Source organism: Glycine max, chromosome 4, assembly GCF_000004515.6.
Source record: "Glycine max cultivar Williams 82 chromosome 4, Glycine_max_v4.0, whole genome shotgun sequence".
In the NCBI taxonomy this organism is placed as follows: domain Eukaryota; kingdom Viridiplantae; phylum Streptophyta; class Magnoliopsida; order Fabales; family Fabaceae; genus Glycine; species Glycine max.
The window spans coordinates 44,427,606-44,448,749 of record NC_016091.4 but is presented as its reverse complement, the minus strand read 5'-3'; the positions used below and the strand labels follow the sequence as shown (position 1 = coordinate 44,448,749).

Sequence of the window (21,144 nt, the reverse complement as noted above, 5' to 3'; positions counted from 1 at the left end):
GACTTCATCCACATGGTTGAAATGCAGATTTAGAACACAAGGGAAATTAAAATAAATAAAAGGATCATACAGATCCATTTCCCAAATCCCAATATAATACTTTGTTTACAATGCCAAAACAAGATATCTCACTAGAATGACTGATGTTTTATTGAACAATACCAGTATATCAGCAATGGAAAAAACAAAATAAAATACACACAAATATCAAATGGACCATACACAAAAAATGTAGGGATCTTCTGGTCTATTATATACAGGTTCAGACATCTGGAACCTGGGTATGTCTTAATTTACATGTCAATTAGTTAGCAATTAATTCCCTACATGAACCAGCATGTCTCATCAAAATAAGGTACCGAGCAGGTGAGCATCCCCCACACCGCTTCATTTCCTGACCTGCCATATATTAAACCTCAGCATAATTGATCTTACATACACATTAAATACTATATATATGCAATAAAAACATACAATTTTCTTGATTTCATCATCTAAAAATTCCACCACACAAGTTTTGTTATGATTAAATTATGCCAGGAAAAATATTAGTGGTGATGATCCCCATACATCTGATGAAAAATTGAAAAGGATGAGTAGTATTAGGGACAGAATTAACATAAAGTTTATCAAGTCTGCTCCTGTAAGTGATCCTGCCTCCAAATCAGGTAATGGATGATCCAATGTAGATCAAAAAGAAGGAAAGCTAAGCTAGATAACAAAGGGTTAAAATTTGCCTAGTACTGTACAGCACAAACCAAGTCATTAGCATCATGTGAGTGCTCTGGCAACACAAAACTGGTTAAAACCTATGAAGCACAAACACTTCTCTTGTTTGAAGTGTCACGACATCAAACATATTTCCAACATTGATACCTCCTCAATACCTAATTGACATGCATGTATCACACATTAGGTGTCAACTTAAACAGTTGAGCCAACATCTCCATACAGCTTGAGTATTTGAGTCGACACCTACATATGGATAGACGCGCACTAATATTCAATTTTTTTAACATTCAAAAAGTTCACCTTAAATGTAATATAAAATATTTAAAAAATAATGCCTGTGAGAATTCTTATCACAAGAGAAAGGCAAATATACAAAGATATATAAACGTTGATTATCAATTTAAATTTTTCATATGCTGGTCATATTTCATTCCATTTGAGTCTCTATTTCATTCAAGTAGGAGTAAGACAGAATATATGCATTGAAACTTTAACAAGAGACAAGAAGAATGTGACTTGGAAGTAAAAAAGAAGTCATACTACAGATTTCAAAATTTGAATATCTGAGACAAATACTACAAAATGATGGAAAAATTAATGAGAATACCATACACAATACAAGTAGGATGACTAAAGTGGAGAAAGACATTGGGAGTTATTAGTGATCGAAAAGCAGTGTTATCAATGGTGGAAGGCCAAAATTCTGCCATAGAAACATGCCATTGCAGTCTATGGCACCACTATAGCAGGCCTCCCCTCACAAATTGCCTATGGCAGTTGGCAAAAATCCAGCACGCCGTTCCACCATGGCGCCACCATTTAACAACATTGTCTAAAAGTACCTACTAAGCTCAAAGACAAATTTTATCATACTCCCATACATATGACTATACTCGATGGTAGAGATTTGTGAGTTGGGCTTCAAAGGGGCAAGAGAGAAAAAAAAAGGTGGGAGTAGTGGAATAAGAATATTAAGATGAATGTGTGTAGCCACACCAGAAATAACAGGATATGAAATGATTGTATACGAGGAGATATCGGTGAGGAAAAGACAATAGAAAATTGGTTATGGTAGTTTGGACACATACAAAGAATGCCCCTAGAAGAACCAGTGAAGAAAGTAGATTATATAATTTTTAATCTTATTAAACGGGGGAGAGGGAGATCAAGAAGAATATTTGAGGAAGTTATTGAGAGGGATCTCATAGTAAATAAAATCTTTAAAGATTTGGTGTTTAACCGAACTGAATAGCGTCGTAGGATCTATATAGCCAATCTCACTGTGGGGTAAAGCTTTTGTTTGTGTGTGTATACACACACACATATTCCCAATATCATATATTTTAGACATCGGCCAAGTCATGTCTGTATCAATGACCGTGCTTCATAGGTTAAAACTAATTATGTAAATCTGTATAAATTTGAGAGATAACTATGTAATATATTTAGTTTGCTTTTGGTTTTACATCACATTTAATATTTAGCATTATTTTAAATTTTGGTCTGTCGGTCTTCAAATTTCAGACAAAATGAAAAGAGGGAGAGAAACAAGGAAAGTTTTAATTCAAATATCAACTGTTTAGTTTAAAACCAACATTGTATTGGATTTCTTCCGAACTTGTTTGGTCTTGAAAATTAAACAAATACATAAAAACTAGTATTTCAATCTTTCAGTGATTACCAAACAAATAAGATTTTAATACCAATCATGTTGTACTAAGTTATCCAGTTTCTTAAGGTTGGCAAATACCCTCTGTTTTTTTCATATATCTTGACAAACCAGAACATGAAAACAAGAGGCAGTCAAGTTCATCAGAATGCCCTCTTTACACAATGTTATAAGTTATAGGAAAAATCCATTCTTAGCATAAGCTCAAGAGATCCAAGCACCTAACTAAAACTGTAGTATGTTTCTATTAATGATATAATTAACGTTCAAGACTTCAAACATAAAATGAACTTGCCAAGAAGATGACAAAGTTAGCTGTTATGGGTCTCTATTGTTTGTCACTCCTTTAACCCCAATTCAGGCTTACTTAAATGGAAGCAGAAGCCCAAGTCAAGCAATAAGCCTAACCCCAAGTCAAGCAATAAGCCTAACCAAAACCATCTTTCTCTCAGCGTACATAGCTAAGTCATACCAAGAGAAGATTAGAAAAAATGCTATGAACTGATGAAGGAACTTCACAATCATACATTCATGTTGAAAGAATAATAGACAACACAGCAACTGAAAAGTATATTCTCATAAGGAGAATCCTGCTAATGTGATAACACCTTGTGCGGAAACATAAAATTAAACTCAATAAATACAAGACCAATTTGATTCTTACCTTCAAACGAGGAGATTGACGGACAGATGATGCAGATCCAGGAGATAGAATTGCTGATTTTACCCTTCTTCGATTAACTTGTTTCTGGAGATGTGCATTACCTTTGGTGGGTTCATCTTGATGATCATTATCTTCAGTAATGGTTGATATTGATAAAACTGGACCAGATGCAGAGATAAAGGCAGATTCTTGATGTTCATTTGTTGTCATAGATAAACGGCCTGATTAGTTGCAATTTAGAAACTGACATCAGTTATAAGCCCCACTTTTTTAAATGTTTCAAAACTAGAGGATCATCAAACCAGAGAAGGGATACAAGTCAGTTGAGGTCCAGATATGAATATATTTTTTATCTTAAACAAAAGACAAAAAAAAAAACCAATGATGAAGAAATATGGAAGTTATCAAAAAATTATTAAAAATATGCTCAAATAATTTCATGATACATAAATGAAGCAATCAATACATTAATTTTCCCCAATTAATTAAAATAAAAACAAAAATCATTATAACATTTTAATTGGAATTATTTATGTTAAATTATATAAATAGAATTTTTTTAATTAATGTTTTTTGTAAGAAAAATAATATGTTAAATTGATTGGATATAAATTCTAGAAATGTGGTCATGATAATAACTTAGTTCTTTTCTAGTAAGCTTTTTGAAAAGAAAAAAAGAGGTATTTTGCAATCTAGAAAGCTAATGAATGATATAGTAAATTAACTTTTTTTTTTTTTTTTGCAATTATCACACTATGGCACTACCATGGGTGCCATTACACTTAATGGTAGCCATAACAACTTATAGCCATGAATAAGTGACAGGTTGGATCCTTTCCCCTGATATAGCCTGCTACTCTGCAACATCACTAACTTCAACATGTTGAATTGGAAATAGTTTACCAGTTTAACCAAAACCAGCTGATTAAGCTCTGGTTTCCAGCAGTCACAGCTTCAAATAATGATTGGACTGGACAAATGGCCAGTCCCCCCCCCCCCTCCCCCCCTCCCCCCCTTCCCAATCATGAATGGAATCATTCAAAAGGGCGTAAAATTGTACCTTGTGCCACTACTTCTTGAAACTTTTTCCTCATTGTTCTGACAAATTTAAATAGCCCATTTGTGTTGTTTAATTCATGGATCAACTCGTCAGTATCTTTGACAGATGGTTTACAATTTAGCACTGAAATATCAATGACTAATTTCAGATTTCATGATGCAAAATAGTCCACTTTTAAGATTATAGACCAAATCATATATGATGCTCACATGTATACACGTCATCTTCGTGGCGGATGGTAAAAAAGAACTCCTCATTTGGGTTGTCCACATTAATATTCTTGAAGCTGAATTTTACCCCTAACAACAAGATCTTGTAAGGATATCAAATTTGGAAAGAGCAATACAAGGACAAAAAACAATTAACTTCAATTACCACGTCCACCTTCAATCTGAAAACCAAGGATCCTATTGTACCAAGATATGGCCTCCTGGACTTCATCTCTATGTTCACTGCTTTCATTTGATTTCTGTTCAGACACTTCCAAAACTTTTTTGTGGAATAAAAAAGAAGAGGGGAAAAGTAGAGGTGCTTAGAATAGTTCACAATATTTCAAATTTAGTAAGCACAGAAATGCAAATAGAGGAAAGAGAAAAAGATGTCCAAAATATGGTCTCATAAAACAAGTGCAGAAGTAGATATGCAGATTAAATGTTCAGGCCACGTTAATCCCTCTCCTGGAAGAAGTTTGTTCTTTAATCCACGATAAAGGAAACTCAACATGAATTATGATTTATGACTTAAAATGTCATTTCAATGCTGAAACTGGACCAATTGTTTTAGCGTTGAGTAAGTATAATCTTCATCAGATTATAGTTATCAGGAATAAGTTTTATTTCAATCTTCATAAAAACATGATTATGGACAACAGTGCCCTATATACCATGTGCATATCAAAGTATCTAAAGAAATATGAATGCACACATATTAAAATATGACTCACTTTTTTTGTGCTGAATAAAAGTGGTAGAACATGAGGACACCCAAGACTATTGGGCAGAGCACCAATGGCATACTGAGGTGTCCTGCAGAGATCCAAAAGACTACTGACAGGCCTATAACAGCAAGTAGTTTTACCTACTTGTAGCTACTCAACTAGTCCCTCGGTGCTAGGGGGGGATCTCCCTGAAGAGTGAAGACGATTGCCACTAAGTGGGATTTTAGTGCCATCAAGGGAATCAAACCCACGTCCATACGAAGTATGAGAGTTAATTATACTATTACCATAGTTCAAGTGTTGTTAGCGTTTGGCTAGTTCAGTTAGAGACTAATTAGACTAGTTTTGCAATGCCAATTAAAAGGTTAATGAATAAATAAACAAACATCGCAGAAACTGATATTGAACAATAGTAACCGTATATAGCTACAAAAAATTGCAATTCCAGAGAAACACGTGGTTACCAAGACGGTGATGCGACACAACCGTGGCACATTCCTCGTTTTGGGTTCTCTGCTTCTGAATACTCGTCTTCAGATCCTCAATTCTTCCCTTCACAGAAACAATCGCCTCTTTCAAGGCCATTCGCTTCGCCTCTCTCCGAGTCTTAACTGCACGAAAGTAGAACACAACAGCAAACCAAAACAATGTAAAAATTAAAATTAAAAAAAAAAACAAAAAAAACAGAGATATAAGAGTGAGTACCTGCAAGTGCCTTTACCAATTCATCCTCAGCCTCTCGCAGTTTAGCTTTAACCTCGGCTAATTCGGCTGCAAAAGAACGAAAAAGAGAAAGAGAAAGATTAAGAAGAGCGTCGGAGAGTGTAAACCCTAAGTTACTGATTGGAAAGTGTGAAGTAGAAAGCGTGACATTGAGATCGCGCGGCTTCGAGTGCGGTGGCTCTGAGCGAGTGGAGGGAGTTTCTGTAAGAAGCGATGAAAGCGTCGATGTTGTGTAGTCGAAGAGGGATATCTTTGTCGCAAATTGATGCCATATTCGTGTGCAGAGAGAAAAGGTGAAGAAGATGGTTTGGGGTTTAGCTTTGAGGCATTGATGATTGTTTTTTGTTACTATAAATTTATGTGGCAATCGCTTTACTAATTTGATTTTGCTGGAGCGGGAGAAAATTGATTTTCGAGTGCAACGCGCGTGTTTATGGTAAGTGTGTGTTTGAATTAGCAGTAGTGAAAAAATTAATTTTGAATTAAAATAATTTTATTCAATAGGTTAAAGTAGAATTGACTTTTTTTTTCAGAAATAGAATTTATTTTTATTTTATCATATTTGATTTTATTATAATTTTAAAAACAATTCAAACATTTAAAATTTGATCAAAGATCAAAGTTGACTCACATTGTTCTATCTGCAAGCTTTACTTTTTTCTTGGCACAGTAATAGAAAATCAAACAGGCGCCACGCCTAGCATGGGAAAGAGTGATGGATTTCTCATGTTGAGAAAGTAATTATGACCGTTAAATGTTGCATCCTTTTAATCTTGTGGCTAGTATTTTGCTAGGCAACGGTTAGGAAAGCTCTGAAGAGTAGTATTTTTTGTATTATAAGTCATTGTTGGTGTCTATTTCTGAAAATCGATTTGACGAAGCTGCTTTTTCGTGTAGTAGTTTTATAAGTGTGGAGTATAAGGTTTTTGTCCCCTAATGAGAGTGCTTTACCATTTTTTCACCCTTGGTTGTCAAAGTTGGTTAGAGATTTATGTTGTCTGGATACACCCTTTGTGTTTGATTTTTTATCCTCTGTTTTACCTTACTTCTTCGGTGTACTTTTCCCGGTAGGAAGGTGCAATATTCATTTTTATCAGGTTTTTTTTTTATGACGAATCGGTTGGTCTGAAGTTGCTGGCAAGCACAATTTGTGTTCGTGGAGGAAGGAGAAGTAAGGTATTTCTATAATTGTAGGTTTGTTAAAACCATTGATTTGTGTTACAATGGCGATTAATTTTTGTAATTTCAAAAGTGTTGATTTGTTATTTGGTAATAATCTTTTATTCTAAAAATTTAATGTTATGATTCTAGCAGGGGATTCAAAGAATGATATTGAAGAAAACTATGGTGTTGTGGAGGATGATGCACAAAATTTTGATTTTTCAAATGGAGACAATTATTCGGAGGAGGACGGGGACAATGATTTTGAGGATGGTTGTGATGATTTAGAGGATGAGATTGTGTGGGAGAACAAAGATCCGGACAATCTGAATAGTGCTGATGATGTTATAATGATAAATGGAAGAGTGATATATTACAGATAGACATAGGAAATTTGATGCATGATGTTATTGACAAGCTTGATTATGTGGATCTTGAGACTGCATATATGTTCTGCACTTGGTACTCTAGAATTGTTAATTTCTCCATCCAGAAAATTCATGTTCTTAGAAATAGTCTTGGGGAAACTATCCAACGAACTTTTTTGTGTTCCCGAGCAGGTAGAAAAAATTATAGAGGTGCGTCTTCAAGTGGTAGAAAGCGCAAAGCAAGAAATGGCATTAGGTGTGAGCGTTGTTGTAGGTGCATGTGTGATCTAGCTTATTTCTTTCCAAGTTATGTTCATGTGCTGTCTATTCAAAATCACATCGCATAATAGTTGTGTTAATATTTAATCATGAACTTACTTTATGAAAATCATGAAAATGATGTCATTTTTAAAGAGACAACACAGGAACAGCTTAAAAAGAGACAACAGAGAAATCAAGTTAGAGGTGTTGGAGAATTATCTGAAGGAGCTTACCGACCTCTATAAATCCATCATGGACAAGATTGGCTAATTTCGTTCCCGTTAATATTTTTTTTCTTTCTTTATGGTGCTGAATTTCCATTTTGCTAGAGATTAAAGCAATCTGTTCTTATCGATATTATCTTAACATAGCTTAGGTTCAATATTTTTTGTATCGGACATGTTTAAATTGTGACTGCTGAAATATGATTTTACTATTGGTAGCTTTTGGTCTAATGTGTGCTGTATCAATGATTAAGAGCAGAAGAAAAAAAAATCTTTTTTGAGTTTTTTTTTTTTTAATTTAAAAGATTTCTTTTTTAAAAAAAAAGGTTAGCCAAACATATGGATAGTATAGAAGTTTCATTCACTTGGTTATATTTTTTTCTTTTTATTTCCCACAAGTGTCTTCCTTCCAAGATAATTTTGTTCAAAAGCACACATTAACAATATAAACACAGCTCTCTCAATAAAGATTCGAACTCTGTGGTTCACCACATTGTAAGGAGTGAGCTATATTATAGTATAGCACACACAACATAGATTACACAAATTAAGAAGAATTATTGCAAGTTGCAACCAGTGAAAAAAATGGAAAAATGAGAGACCTAAATAAGTTACAGAGTCGGGGTCACGTGTGTTAAGGTGATATTTTTGTCCTTGTCCGATAAAATTTTATATTATTTGGCATCTAACATTCTACATTGATAGAAGAAATTATTAGTCCATAACCTCCACTTTTACTAAGGTTTCCTTTATTTATTTGTATTGAGATTAGATCATAAAAGCCAAATTATATACACACAAACATACAGGTTTGACTATGTTACATATATCAGTCTTAACTTACCAAAAAGAACATCATAGACTGCTCGTTTAACATGAAACAGAAACATTGACCCTCAGCAAAACCAAAACTATCATGATATTTGCTACAAGTCATTGCAGAAATAGTGAAAATCAACCACATTACTCAACTCACATGGCTACTAACTGTACAAATCATCATCTCCCTCAGCTGTAACAGATGAGAAAGGGTCTGAGGCACCTGCTGCAGTGTTCTCATTTTGATCTGGAAACCGAAACTCAGATCCAAATCCCCGAGACTGTTGCAAGGTCTGAGCAAAGAGTTGGTATTTCCTTATGTCTGCGTCGCTGACACTCCGGCGAGCAAACTTCATAGACTCCTCAAAGTGGGCAGGCTTTATCTCAGGGACCTCATCAGTGTCATCTTCTTCCATGGCTTCAGGATTCTCTCTTTTTCTTCTCTCCTTCTCAATACCCTGTTATTGCCGTGGGGTTAAGTATATGTAGCAATTAAACAACAAATGAGTCTCTAGCTTCTTCAACAAGTTAAAGACAATAAAAGGATTATAAATGTCAACAAAACAAAAAAAATTCTCACTACAAACATTACATCAAAGTATACGTGTTAATTTGGCATATGAAGCTTTCTTTTACAGCAGTTACAGAAATTGAAAAAAGTCTTCCAAATGTTTTAAGAAAAATTATTCAGAAAGGTACAAAGGACAAGAATGTTATTGATGGTTTAGTTAATGTCAGAAATTCTATGATTTGGACTTCCAAAAACTTAAGCAGACATATCATAAACTTTCGGATAATAATTATGAATTTGTGATCCATGACAAACACAAGGCAATGCCCTGACTAGTTACAACATATATTTGAACACATGCATCCTGTCATACCTTTTCAATATCTTCCCTAATGGCATATTTGCACGCTCGTTGACAAATTTCTGTAATGTCTGCACCACTGAATCCATGAGTAAAACGGGCAAGAGCTGATAGGTCAACATCCTTTGAGATTGGTGACTTCCTCAAGCATGCCTTGAAGATTTGAAGACGTGAACTTTCATCCGGTAAAGGGATGTAAATCAATTGATCCAGACGTCCGGGCCTGAGCAATGCAGGGTCTATAATGTCTGGTCTGTTTGTTGCCCCTATGATGAAAACTGTTTTCTTAGCTGTCATACCATCCATTTCTGTTAAGAGTTGGTTCAACACCCTATCGGCAGCACCACCAGCGTCCCCTACAGAACTGCCTCGCTAAAGATTGGAAATGTTCAAAGAATTAGAAAATAATCAATGTTAGCAACACACTATTTCACACATTTTCTAAAAAGTCAATTTAGTTATCTAGTACATATACCACCTTTTGAAGTAAGTATCAACGTTATAAAGAAGGGACCAATAATAAAGAATGTGCTTCTAGCATTTCTCATAGAAAATTAACAATGAGCAACAAGTTATGAACAAATTACTTTAGCCATGAATATCTAAATGAAGTTTCATACTTGAGTTGCAATAGAGTCAAGTTCGTCGAAGAAAAGCACACATGGAGCTGACTGCCGAGCCTTGTCAAATATCTCGCGAACATTTGCCTCACTTTCACCAAACCACATTGTCAGCAACTCAGGTCCCTTAACACTTATAAAGTTGGCCTGGCACTCATTAGCAATTGCTTTTGCAAGCAGGGTTTTACCACAGCCAGGAGGTCCATAAAAGAGAACACCTTTGGAAGGTGACATGCCAAATTTCTCAAACTTCTCAGGATGTTCCACTGGGTATTGAACAGTCTACAAGCAGCAAAAGACTTCTAACATTTGTTTGCAAATATGAAAACTTACTAAATTAAAATGTACATGTACAACATATTTAAGGTATGGAATATCAAAAGCAAGTTTGAACCTCCTGAAGCTCCCTCTTGACATTCTCTAAGCCTCCAATATCATCCCAGGAAACATTTGGAACCTCCACAACCTACCAACAGCAATAACTCATGTTATGGTTCTTGTAAACAAATGCTTCAGAAAGGTTAAGATTTGTTATTGAAATGATTGCATGAGCTTCCTGAACACATGGGATATGATAAATGAGAAAAGGTGTTCATTTGTATAACTATACTCTTTTTTGTCTTAAAGCTTATGCAACCCAATAAGATAAATCAAGCTCAGAAACTTTTTGGTTAAGAGTAAAGAGGCCAAACTCACTGTTTCACGCAGAGCAGATGGGTTTGAAGAACTTAAAGCAGTTTGAAAGTGTTCATTAGTCACAGCCATGGAATTCAACACCTCAGCATCGATTGTTTCATCCTCTAAGTCAATCACATCCATTTTCTCCCGGATACACTGTAATGCAGCCTCTGTGCAAAGAGCAGCAAGATCTGCTCCAACATAACCATGGGTGTCTCTGGCAACTTTTTCAAGATCAACCTGAAATACACCATAAAATTGTAATCGGGAAGTGCAAGATATATTGCCTTCATAGCACAATAGTTTTATGGCTAGATAATGAATAGAAATCTTACATTGTCTGAAAGTTTCATGTTCTTTGTATGAATTCTAAGAACCTCCAACCTTCCAACTTCATCCGGTACACCAATGTCAATCTCACGATCAAACCTTCCAAACCTTCTCAAAGCAGGATCAATACTATTAGGCCTATTTGTGGCTCCAATAACGATAACATGTGATCGGGTCTTGAGGCCATCCATAAGAGTCAAAAGTTGTGAAACGATACGCCTCTCCACTTCACCATGTGTCTTTTCTCTCTTTGGAGCAATCGAGTCTAATTCATCAATAAAAATGATAGAAGGGGAATTCTTTTCAGCTTCTTCAAATGCCTTCCTCAGATTGCTTTCACTCTCACCGGCCAGCTTCGACATGATTTCTGGTCCATTAATCAAAAAGAAGAATGCACCAGTCTCATTAGCAACTGCTCTCGCAATCAGAGTCTTTCCTGAACCAGGTGGTCCATAAAGCAAGATTCCTTTTGGGGGCTTAACTCCAATTGATTTGAAGAGCTGAGGATGTCTAAGTGGAAGTTCTACCAGCTCACGAATTTGAGCCATTTGTTTTCTAACACCACCAACATCATCATAGCCAACATCATTTAGTCTTTCTTCATCTTCCCGTTTGATTGGCTCTCCCTCGCAGAAGATTTCAGTATCAGGTGCCACAACACAGTATTCACCAGGGTCAGTCTCTATTAGCTTGAATTCAATGCTGCGCATCCCACCCCGAACAAGGAACAAGTCACCTTTCCTCACTGGCCGGTATGACTCCATAAAGTAAGCTATGAAACCAGAACACAATTTAGATTCATTAGAAAGGCAGAAAGGAAAGTGATGCAATTCAACAATAAATTTACTTACGCTTCAGATATGCATCAAACAAGTTGCCAGTTACACCCTCAATGGTGTCATCAATTGGAAGGATGTGAACTCGTTTCCCGTACTTTACATCGGGACATTGATGGACAGAGACAACATCTCCAAGTCTCACTCTAAGATTAGCCCGAACAACCTTATTCATTCTTATTTTTGGTTCATCACATTGTTCATCAGCAAGAACAACACAAATTGTGTCCCTTCGCTTCTTTCCCTGCAATAAAAGATATTCTTAGAATTACATTCTATTTGCATTAGCATAAAAATTGAAGATTCTTGGTACCTTTATCAGAACAGTGTCACCCCGGAAAAACTGAAGCTTCTCCATTGTTTCAGGGTGCAAAGTAACCACAGAATTTTCATCATTAATTGCTTCATCAACAACAAGTCGGTTAGGAGACTTCTTGCGTTCTAATATTGCTGTGGAATAATCCTTCTTTTCACTTTTCCTGCCCCAAGCATACATTTTCAACAGCATAATCAGAGACCCTAGTTGGTTATCACTTAAAATTTGCAAATGTAATTTTAAACCAAACCAACACTACTTTGACAACTTACTATATTGATGTGTATAGCTAGCATGCATATAAACTATCATGACATGGAAAAGTGCTTCTGCACTGCTAAATCATTCACCAGCAGAATAATATCAACGATATACATCTTAAATATAAAACAATTCAGCTATCGCATATGCTTGCAATGAATTGAATCAAACTCATTCAACCATTGGCCACACCAAAATCCTTTATAAGATACCATAGCAACTCTCTTATATCTTTACACAATCGAATCTTCGGTTTAAAACTGTATACAATCCTTGTTCCAAACTATTCTTCAGTCACCACCATAATATTTAATTGTTTGAAAGGAACATATCAGCTGGGTAATTAAACACTGACACAGATAAAAAAAGAAGCAAAAAACCAGAGAGACACAACTAACACCATTCAGCTACAACTAACCGCAGCAACTTCATGCTGCAAGATCAAAGAAAAATCTTATTTCTTTGCCGTACGTGTGTGTCAACGAGAAAAACATACTTCAATTAATTGATTTCAAATGACGTGCTATATATAATAAAAAGAAAACGTAGTTAGAGAATCACTCAAACCATTAAAGATGATGGCATACATAGTGAAGAATACAGATAACTACAATTCTTCTTAGTAAAAGACATAGGTTATGTTTCACAAAAAAAAAGATAAAGGAAACCAAAATAAACAATAATAAGTGTAAGAGAGTGAGAGAAACGCACGGTTCCGTAGAGGATTGATCCTTATCAGGGTTAGATGAGGTTGGATCCGCCATGGTTCAGTTCAGTGAAAGCTTTTACTTGGTGGTGGTGATGAATGATGATTATTCTTTTCTTTTAGTTTGTGTGCAAAAGGGTATATGATGCTCTTCTAGTATAGTCTAAACTCACAGTACTGTGTAATCTAAACGGAGCTGTTATAAGCTCTTAGTTCATACTACTAGCTTTATGGGAATGGGACATAAATGGAAAAAATGAAAAAGAGTAAAACAAGAGAAGTTTGGAGTTTTGGGACATGACATGATACATGCATGATGTTAATTGGTAACTCCAATGAGGTGTGTCCGAGTGCCCATTAAGGTCACTGGGAGTAGCCACGCATCACCTTGCTCTTACACTGTGTTATGCTTTTGCGTGAATCTTTAGTATAGTTTCTATTTCCAGCACCGCATGCAGTGTCATTCACTCACTGTCTCTTAAGAAAACAACGCATTAATTTATCAACTTTAAGATTAAAAAAAATTATAAAATACCAACACACCCTGCAATATATTTTATATTATATTATTCGTTAAACTTTATTAAGAATTACAAAATTAATTAGAAGAAAAAAAACACGTTAAATAGCAATTACAATTCACAAAAAATGTTATTATCCGGTACATCAAACTAGTCTCATGAGAATTTAGGTAAAGGGTTATATATATATATATATATATATATATATATATATATATATATATATATATATATATATATATATATTCTTTCTTAATCCACCGAAGTTGTTCAGACCTATGCCAATCTAAAAAATTAGTATTAATAATTTTTAATAAATTTTAATCAGTAGACTAAAAAAGACTCTATTAGTAAGAGTATATTATTAGTATTTTTTTAATTGTTGTAACCTTTGTACCAAAAATATTAAACATGTTGCCTTACCTAAAAAGTTAAGTCTGTAAATTTATTAAAAAATAAATTTAAGTTTTATATGAATGTTATATTGTAAAATAATTTTTTAAATAAGTTATTAAATTATATTTAACTACCTATTTAAACTCATTCCATGTTTTGAATAATATAAATTTAAATTTTATAATTTATAATTTATTTTCATAAAAAATTTCTTCATTGCCCTTTAATTAACATATTATCTTCACTTCAAAACAATTTGTTTTAAAAAATAAAGATAAAAATATATATTTTGACCCATTCTTTTTATCATTGACCATTCTAGATGCTCTGAGCCTGAATCAATGACTCAAGTCCATTTGGGATTTTATTTAGGTAGTTGTTATTCTCATATTCTTTTTGTCAATTCTCATATATCTTAACTTCATCGTGTTGGGAATAAATTTGTATATCTACGATTCAAGTCATCATGTAATCAATTCTAATTTTAATAATAAAGTATTGTTTTATTTTCATTGTCATATTTCACTATTTGATTAAATGGTCCATTTGATAATATTCTTGATTAAAATTAAAGACTTATTATTATAATAGAGATTATGATAATGAGAAATAAGTTTGTTCTAATTTTAATCTAAACTGTTCTTGATCATAGGATTATTGTAACTAGAATATCAATAATCCAGATAGATTAATATATGTGTGATAGTATTTATTGGATAAATATTAATAAATCTCATTTAGTAATTTGCATATATAGATGAATCACATGTTGATGTGATCATTGAACTGACTCAATTGAAATTTTCTAATGGTTAAGATTTACCATAAACTGTCAATAAAAAATTCTCAAGAAGAGGTATAATAGCTTTCTTTGCCATAGTAATTAACAGGTTATTTGTTGTATTTTGATCCCGAACACCTAATGCTTTAGAGCACTTGTTGAATGAATATTGGATATGATTAAATACATGTAGAATTAATGATAAGGAATCCATCAACTCTTGGTAATGAGTTTGAGCTCTATGAATAAAATTATATTCTGGTCCGGAAAATTAAATGAAAGAAGAAATGAGTTTCTTAAGTCATTATGAGTTAACTCAGAAGGGTTTGACAGTAATACCATACTCTAGAGTTAACTCAAAGCTGTAAAGATGGAAGAAATTATTACACTACTCTTCTAATGGTTCTTGAAAGTAAAATGCTACTTCATGCTATTCGGGCGTTAAGGAGTGTTATTAGACGCCTACCTTGATTAGTATGTTAATTTGATTAATATATTACCGGCTTGGTATTGAACCTATAGGGTCACACACAAACGAGTGTTCTAATCTGTGTTAAAGAAATTATTTTAATATTTGATGATTAATTAAATTAGAGAATTTAATATGATCAAATGATTAATTGATTTCAAAAATGTGGAATATTATTACATTTTTGCTAGCACTGAAAATATAAATAATATGAAAGATTTGGTGAAAGAAGAGAAACAAACATGTATGATTTTGTATTTGAAATTTGGGTTGAAAAGACGGCTAGATACAAGTTTGACTTAGTCAATTATTATTTCAATTTTAATTGCTAAATGATTAGCAATAAAAGGTAACAAGAAATAATATAACTTAAAAAAGGATACTATCAATAATGATTTTGATTTGATCAGAAATTTATTTGGTATCCTTAGCGTGCTATAAATAGAGCCTTAGACTGCACGTTGAAAATATTTCCAATATCACTTCTCTATTCTTATTTTTTCCACTTGTTAAAGTTGTTGACGAATAGAGGTCAGTCTCGGTGTGGATACACGTAGAGTCTTCACACTATTGAAGAATTTTTATGCTTCAAGAGCTCATCAACTAGTACACTTTTTAATTTGTCATCTGTTTATAATATAATTTAAATACAAAATAGATTTTTTTATTCCGTAATATATGTTCTTGAACACCTTTTTTCTTACAATTGGTATCAGAGCCATGGGTCTGTTGTATTTAAATTATATTTAACAAAAATTTGAAAAAGTTTCAATTTTTATTTACTTCACGTAATGTTGCCTGTTATGATTGCATGATTACATTGTCAAATCAATTTTTCTTTTTTTGTGTAATTTGTAATCTTGTTACGTGGATGTTATTTTGAATCGGTGGAATGTTTGCAATTGGTTGTTAATACGGTGCTTGATTTGTTGAAGGTGTTCCATATCATATACGTTGATCTTTTTATATAAAGGAGAATAAAAATTTTTATTTTATTTTATTTGGATTACTATTAAAAGATTAAACCTTTCCTTCAATTTTGAGTAATTTGTTATTAATTCTTCTATTTTTAAATTGCTGGATATTAATTTAATGGAAAGACGCTGCATTAGGATATGTGATATCAAAGAGGTTTGCGCTTCAAGCAATGTATCTTGTTCAATTATTTGAGAAAAAAAAATTATGCTATATGCGCAATTGTGCGTAATTATATAATTTTTATATATCTAAATGATAGGTTTGTCATCTAATTTATCTTACATATTAAATTTTTTAATCATAAGGAACGACCTGACTACCAGGAGACTTATAGAAAAAATGATAAATTGAGACATGTGATGTAATTTTTTTATGATTAATAATAAGGAATGACCTGACGAACATGAGACTTATAATTAATAATTAATTTTTTTCCGCATAAGATGCATGTATTAAAATTAATTTATTGATATCAATAGGATTGGCCTGACAACCAGGAACTTATGTGATATAATATTTCTTATTTTGATTTGAAAATGTATATGATACATTGTCTTAGAATGTGTATGAGAAACAACTTGATAACCAAGTGGCTCGCTTACAATTTTTTAAGAGACTTTATGTGATCCACTTAAAAGAAATAAGTATTTCTTACATTACTATATTATTATTGTAATTAGTGTTTTATATTTTTTTAAAGGTTTGAAAAATTATGCTCTGACATAACTATATTTTGTTGTGTGCTTAATCAATAGTATGTCTTCTATATCGCTTCGTGGTATTCTTGAATCTGGAAAACTAGTTGGAGTCAATTGTGATGATTGGTATTGCAACTTGAGAATTTTTCTCATGCATGAGAAGCTTATTGACACTATTGATAAACCTCCCATGGAAGCACCTGATCTGAGTGATGCTGAAGCAACCAAGGTTTTTCAAAAGTACCTAGATGAGTGCCTTACTGCTAAGTGCATGATCTTGGCATCAATGAGTTTAGAACTCCAGAGGCAACATCAAGACATGGACCCATATGAGATCGTTGAACATCTTAAGAAGATGTATGGTGGTCAAAGCAGGACGACTAGATTTCAGTTATCTAAGGCCCTGTTTAGATCCTCACTTGCTGCAAATGAAAAGGTTGGACCCCATGTTCTTAAGATGATTGATCTTATAAAAAAACTTGAGAAGTTGGGGTGCACTCTTAGGAAAGAGTTTTCTCAAGATTTGATTCTGCAATCACTTTCTGATTCATTTTCACAATTTATTGTGAATTTCAACATGAATAAGATGAGTTGTGACTTGCATGAGATGCTTAATCTGTTAATTGATTATGAGAATCAAATTACTTCTGAGAAGAAGAAAGGAACTGTCATGCTAGTTGGCAAGAGCTCTAAGAAGAAAGCCAAAGTACCAAAAAGGAAGCATCTTGGACCTAAGGGTGGTATGACCAAACCCAAGAACAAAAGGAACAAGATTGACCAAACTGATGCTGAATGTTTCTTTTGTAAGGAGAAAGGTCACTAGAAGAGAAATTGCAAGAAGTATCTTGATTCTTTGAAAAACAAGAAACAAAGGACTACAGATAACTATATGGTTGAATAAAGGAGAAATAGATCTACAAGTAGGGAATGGAGCAAATGTTGTCGCCTTAGCTTTAAGATCAGTTTCTTTAATAATGCCTACTAGCAAAGTACTAGTATTGGAAGATTGTTATTATGTTCTGAAATTTGTTTCAAACATTATTTTAATTTCCATGTTGGACAATAACATTTGCTTAATTTAGCATGATAATGATTTATATGTGAATGGTTATCTCCAACGCGGCATTTATGTCTTACTCGATGTGAATCATAACTCGATTATGCATGTTTCTTCTAGTTTCAAAAGAAAAAGAGATAATCAAGTAAATAAAACATATCTTTGGCATTGTAAGCTAGGTCAAATTGGCGAGAAAAGAATTAACAAGTTGCCTATGGAAGGTTACCTTGATAATTATGATTATGAATCATATGAAACTTGTGAATCTTGTCTCAAAGGAAAAATGACTAAATCTCCATTTATTGGAAGTGGAGAAAGAGCTTCTGAGTTATTGGGACTAATTCATATAGATGTTTGTGGGCCCATGAAGATTCAAGCCAAAGGAGGATATTCTTATTTTATCACCTTCACTGACGATATGTCTAGATATGGATTTTTGTATCTTATGAAACATAAATCTGAATCATTTGAAATGTTTAAAAGATTTCATAGTGAAGTTGAAAAGCAAACTGGTAAGAGTATCAAAATGTTTAGATCTGATAGAGGAGGAGAATATCTTAGTGATAACTTTATTGACTATCTAAAGGAGAATGAGATTCTCTCTCAGTGAACACCTCCGAGAACACCACAACACAATGGTGTATCTGAAAGAAGAAATTGAACCTTACTAAATATGGTTAGATCCATGATGGGGTTCATCGATCTTCCATTAAACTTATAGGGATATGCTTTAGAAGGAACAACCTACTTGTTAAATAAAGTTCGTACAAAAGTAGTCTCTACAACTCCATATGAGATATGAAAAGGAAAGAAACCAAGTCTTAAATACATCAAGGTCTGGGGTTGCCCTGCTTATGTTAAAAGATTGCAAACAGATAAACTTGAGGCAAGGTTTGATAAGTGTAGATTCATTGGTTATCCTAAAGAAACAGTGGGATATTATTTCTACCAACCTTCTAACCATAAAGTGTTTGTGGCAAGAGGAGCAACCTTTTTGGAAAGAGAGTTTCTTGTAGAAGGAAACCATGGTAAAGAAATTGAACTTGATGAGACTCAAGTCACCAATGATAACATAACTCAAGAACATGAGATGGAAACTGAGAGGCCTTTCTTTGATGTTTAGAAATTAGGACAAAGCTCTTTAACTCAAACGATTATGGCTCAAGAACCAGCTATTGTTCAAGAACAAGTCGTTGTTCAAGAAAAAGTTAATGAACCAATCTTAGAACAATTGCAACAACCTTTGAACCCAACACGAGAACCTCTTAGAAGATCTACTTGAATGCATCGTGCACCTGATAAATTAAACTTAATGGTGCAAGATTACATGTCAAATGAGGTTTATCATAATTATGATGACCTTAAAAGCTATGAAGAGGCCATGAGAAGCTCGAATTGCAATAAATGGCAAAAAGTCATGGAATCTGAAATAGAATCAATGAAGATCAACAAAGTATGGACTTTAGTTGAAGCTTCAAAGGATATAAAACCAATTGGTTGTAAATGGGTTTACAAGAAAAAGATTGGAGCAGACGGGAAGGTCGAGACCTATAAAGCTCGCCTTGTTGCTAAAGGATATCGTCAACAGGAAGGAATAGATTATGACGAAACTTTTTTTCTTGTGGCAATGCTCAAATCAATTTAGATTCTACTTGCCATAGCAACATACTATGATTATGAGATATGGCAAATAAAACAGCTTTCCTTAATGGTGAGTTGAAAGAGGAAGTGTACATGACACAACCTGAAGGATTCACATCATTGGCTAGTTGTAATGAAGTTTGCAAGTTGCAACGATCTATATATGGATTGAAACAAGCTTTTAGAAGTTGGAACATTCATTTTAATAAGACAATCGAAAAGTTTGAGTTTGTTAAATGTGAGGAAGAGCCATGTGTTTACAAAAAGGTCAGTGGGAGTGAAATTAATTTCTTAGTGTTATATGTAGATGACATATTACTAATTGGAAATGACATACCAACATTGCAAGGCACAAAGATTTGGCCATCAAAACAATTCTCCATGAAGGATTTGGGAGAAGCAGTCTATATTCTAGGTATAAAGATTTCTAGAGATAGATCTAAAAGGTTGCTTGGACTCTCCCATGTTGGATCGAGTGGCCTCAGAATAATTAAGAAGGGGGGGTTGAATTAATTATTACTAAAACTTTACCAATTAAAAAAATACTCTTTTAAGGCTTTTACTTTTGTTGTTAAGAGAATATGAAGTGGAAGAGAAACTTAACAGAAAGTAAAAGCGAAAATTAAATGCACAGCGGAAAGTAAAAGAGTATGGAAGAAGGAAACAAACACACAAGAGTTTTTATACTGGTTCGACAACAACCCGTGCCTCCAGTCCCCAAGCGACCTGCGGTCCTTGAGATTTCTTTCAACCTTGTAAAAATCCTTTTACAAGCAAAGATCCATAAGGGATGTACCCTCCCTTGTTCTCTTTGAAACCCTAGGATGTACCATCTACTAGAACTGATCCACAAGAGATGTACCCTCTCTTGTTCTCAGTCAAACCCAAGTAGATGTACCCTCTACTTGTACCACAAAGGATGTACCCTCCAATGTGTTAAGACAAAGATCTTAGGCTGTTACACCTTTGATACTTTGTGAATGGGGATACAAAAGAATTCTCAGGCGGTTAAACCTTTGAACGCTTTTGTATTAGGGAATGGGAAGAATCAAAAGAATTCTCAGACTGTGTCATTTTGAATTCTTTGACAAGGGAGAAGGGAGACACAAAAGAATTCAGGCGGTTAGTCCCTTGTTCTTTTGGAAAAGAGAGAAGAGAGACACAAAAAGAATTTAGGCGGTTAGTCCTTGGCGAATTCTTTTTGGCAAAGGGAGAAGAGAATGAAAAGATGAATAGCACAAGTTTTCAAGGTTTAGAAAACCAGAAAACTTCAGAAAGCTTTTGGTACAAAAGAAGAAGAAGAAGAACTTCAAAGAGATTTCAAGGCTTGTAAAGGATTGATTGGAAAAGCAAAAGTATTCAAGAT

The 21,144-nt window shown here is 33.8% G+C and overlaps 3 protein-coding genes across 5 annotated transcripts; 1 reads left to right on the top strand and 2 right to left on the bottom strand.

The window, feature by feature from the left end:
* Positions 1 to 126: 126 nt before the first annotated feature.
* Positions 127 to 6,236, bottom strand: LOC100804876 (kinetochore protein SPC25 homolog). 3 transcript variants are annotated; one of them, XM_041014923.1, is made up of 9 exons: positions 5,934 to 6,196; positions 5,768 to 5,833; positions 5,527 to 5,673; positions 4,501 to 4,614; positions 4,335 to 4,424; positions 4,126 to 4,248; positions 3,066 to 3,286; positions 888 to 975; positions 210 to 399 (listed from the first exon to the last, which is right to left on the bottom strand). In XM_041014923.1, exons 1-8 carry the CDS (start codon positions 6,055 to 6,057, stop codon positions 925 to 927), a joined length of 936 nt encoding a protein of 311 aa, XP_040870857.1. In that variant the 5' UTR covers positions 6,058 to 6,196; the 3' UTR covers positions 210 to 399; positions 888 to 924. The 3 variants fall into 3 exon arrangements, with proteins under 3 accessions (XP_003522393.2, XP_040870856.1, XP_040870857.1); XM_003522345.5 differs by lacking the exon at positions 888 to 975 and having other exon boundaries at positions 127 to 399; positions 5,934 to 6,236; XM_041014922.1 differs by lacking the exon at positions 888 to 975 and having other exon boundaries at positions 127 to 394.
* A 2,331-nt stretch (positions 6,237 to 8,567) lies between these two features.
* Positions 8,568 to 13,454, bottom strand: LOC100798680 (cell division cycle protein 48 homolog). The gene is made up of 9 exons (XM_003523044.5): positions 13,243 to 13,454; positions 12,268 to 12,433; positions 11,970 to 12,198; positions 11,124 to 11,890; positions 10,807 to 11,028; positions 10,505 to 10,576; positions 10,111 to 10,392; positions 9,503 to 9,862; positions 8,568 to 9,076 (listed from the first exon to the last, which is right to left on the bottom strand). Exons 1-9 carry the CDS (start codon positions 13,293 to 13,295, stop codon positions 8,783 to 8,785), a joined length of 2,445 nt encoding a protein of 814 aa, XP_003523092.1. The 5' UTR covers positions 13,296 to 13,454; the 3' UTR covers positions 8,568 to 8,782.
* A 3,684-nt stretch (positions 13,455 to 17,138) lies between these two features.
* LOC102665657 (uncharacterized) lies at positions 17,139 to 17,903 on the top strand. Its single transcript, XM_014775209.1, has one exon. It carries the CDS (start codon positions 17,139 to 17,141, stop codon positions 17,901 to 17,903), a length of 765 nt encoding a protein of 254 aa, XP_014630695.1.
* The last annotated feature ends 3,241 nt before the right edge of the window (positions 17,904 to 21,144 follow it).

What these genes read in the sequence shown, in the direction of transcription:
- LOC100804876 (XM_041014922.1), bottom strand. Translation starts at nt 6,057, where the DNA reads ATGGCATCAATTTGCGACAAAGATATCCCTCTTCGACTACACAACATC. An exon ending in CGAAGCCGCGCGATCTCAAT is followed by an intron (nt 5,834 to 5,933) that starts GTCACGCTTTCT and finishes GTTCTTTTGCAG; the next exon opens with CCGAATTAGCCGAGGTTAAA. An exon ending in ATTGGTAAAGGCACTTGCAG is followed by an intron (nt 5,674 to 5,767) that starts GTACTCACTCTT and finishes ACTTTCGTGCAG; the next exon opens with TTAAGACTCGGAGAGAGGCG.
- LOC100798680 (XM_003523044.5), bottom strand. Translation starts at nt 13,295, where the DNA reads ATGGCGGATCCAACCTCATCTAACCCTGATAAGGATCAATCCTCTACG. An exon ending in GTGACACTGTTCTGATAAAG is followed by an intron (nt 12,199 to 12,267) that starts GTACCAAGAATC and finishes CTTTTATTGCAG; the next exon opens with GGAAAGAAGCGAAGGGACAC. An exon ending in GTTTGATGCATATCTGAAGC is followed by an intron (nt 11,891 to 11,969) that starts GTAAGTAAATTT and finishes CTGGTTTCATAG; the next exon opens with CTTACTTTATGGAGTCATAC.
- LOC102665657 (XM_014775209.1), top strand. Translation starts at nt 17,139, where the DNA reads ATGTCTTCTATATCGCTTCGTGGTATTCTTGAATCTGGAAAACTAGTT.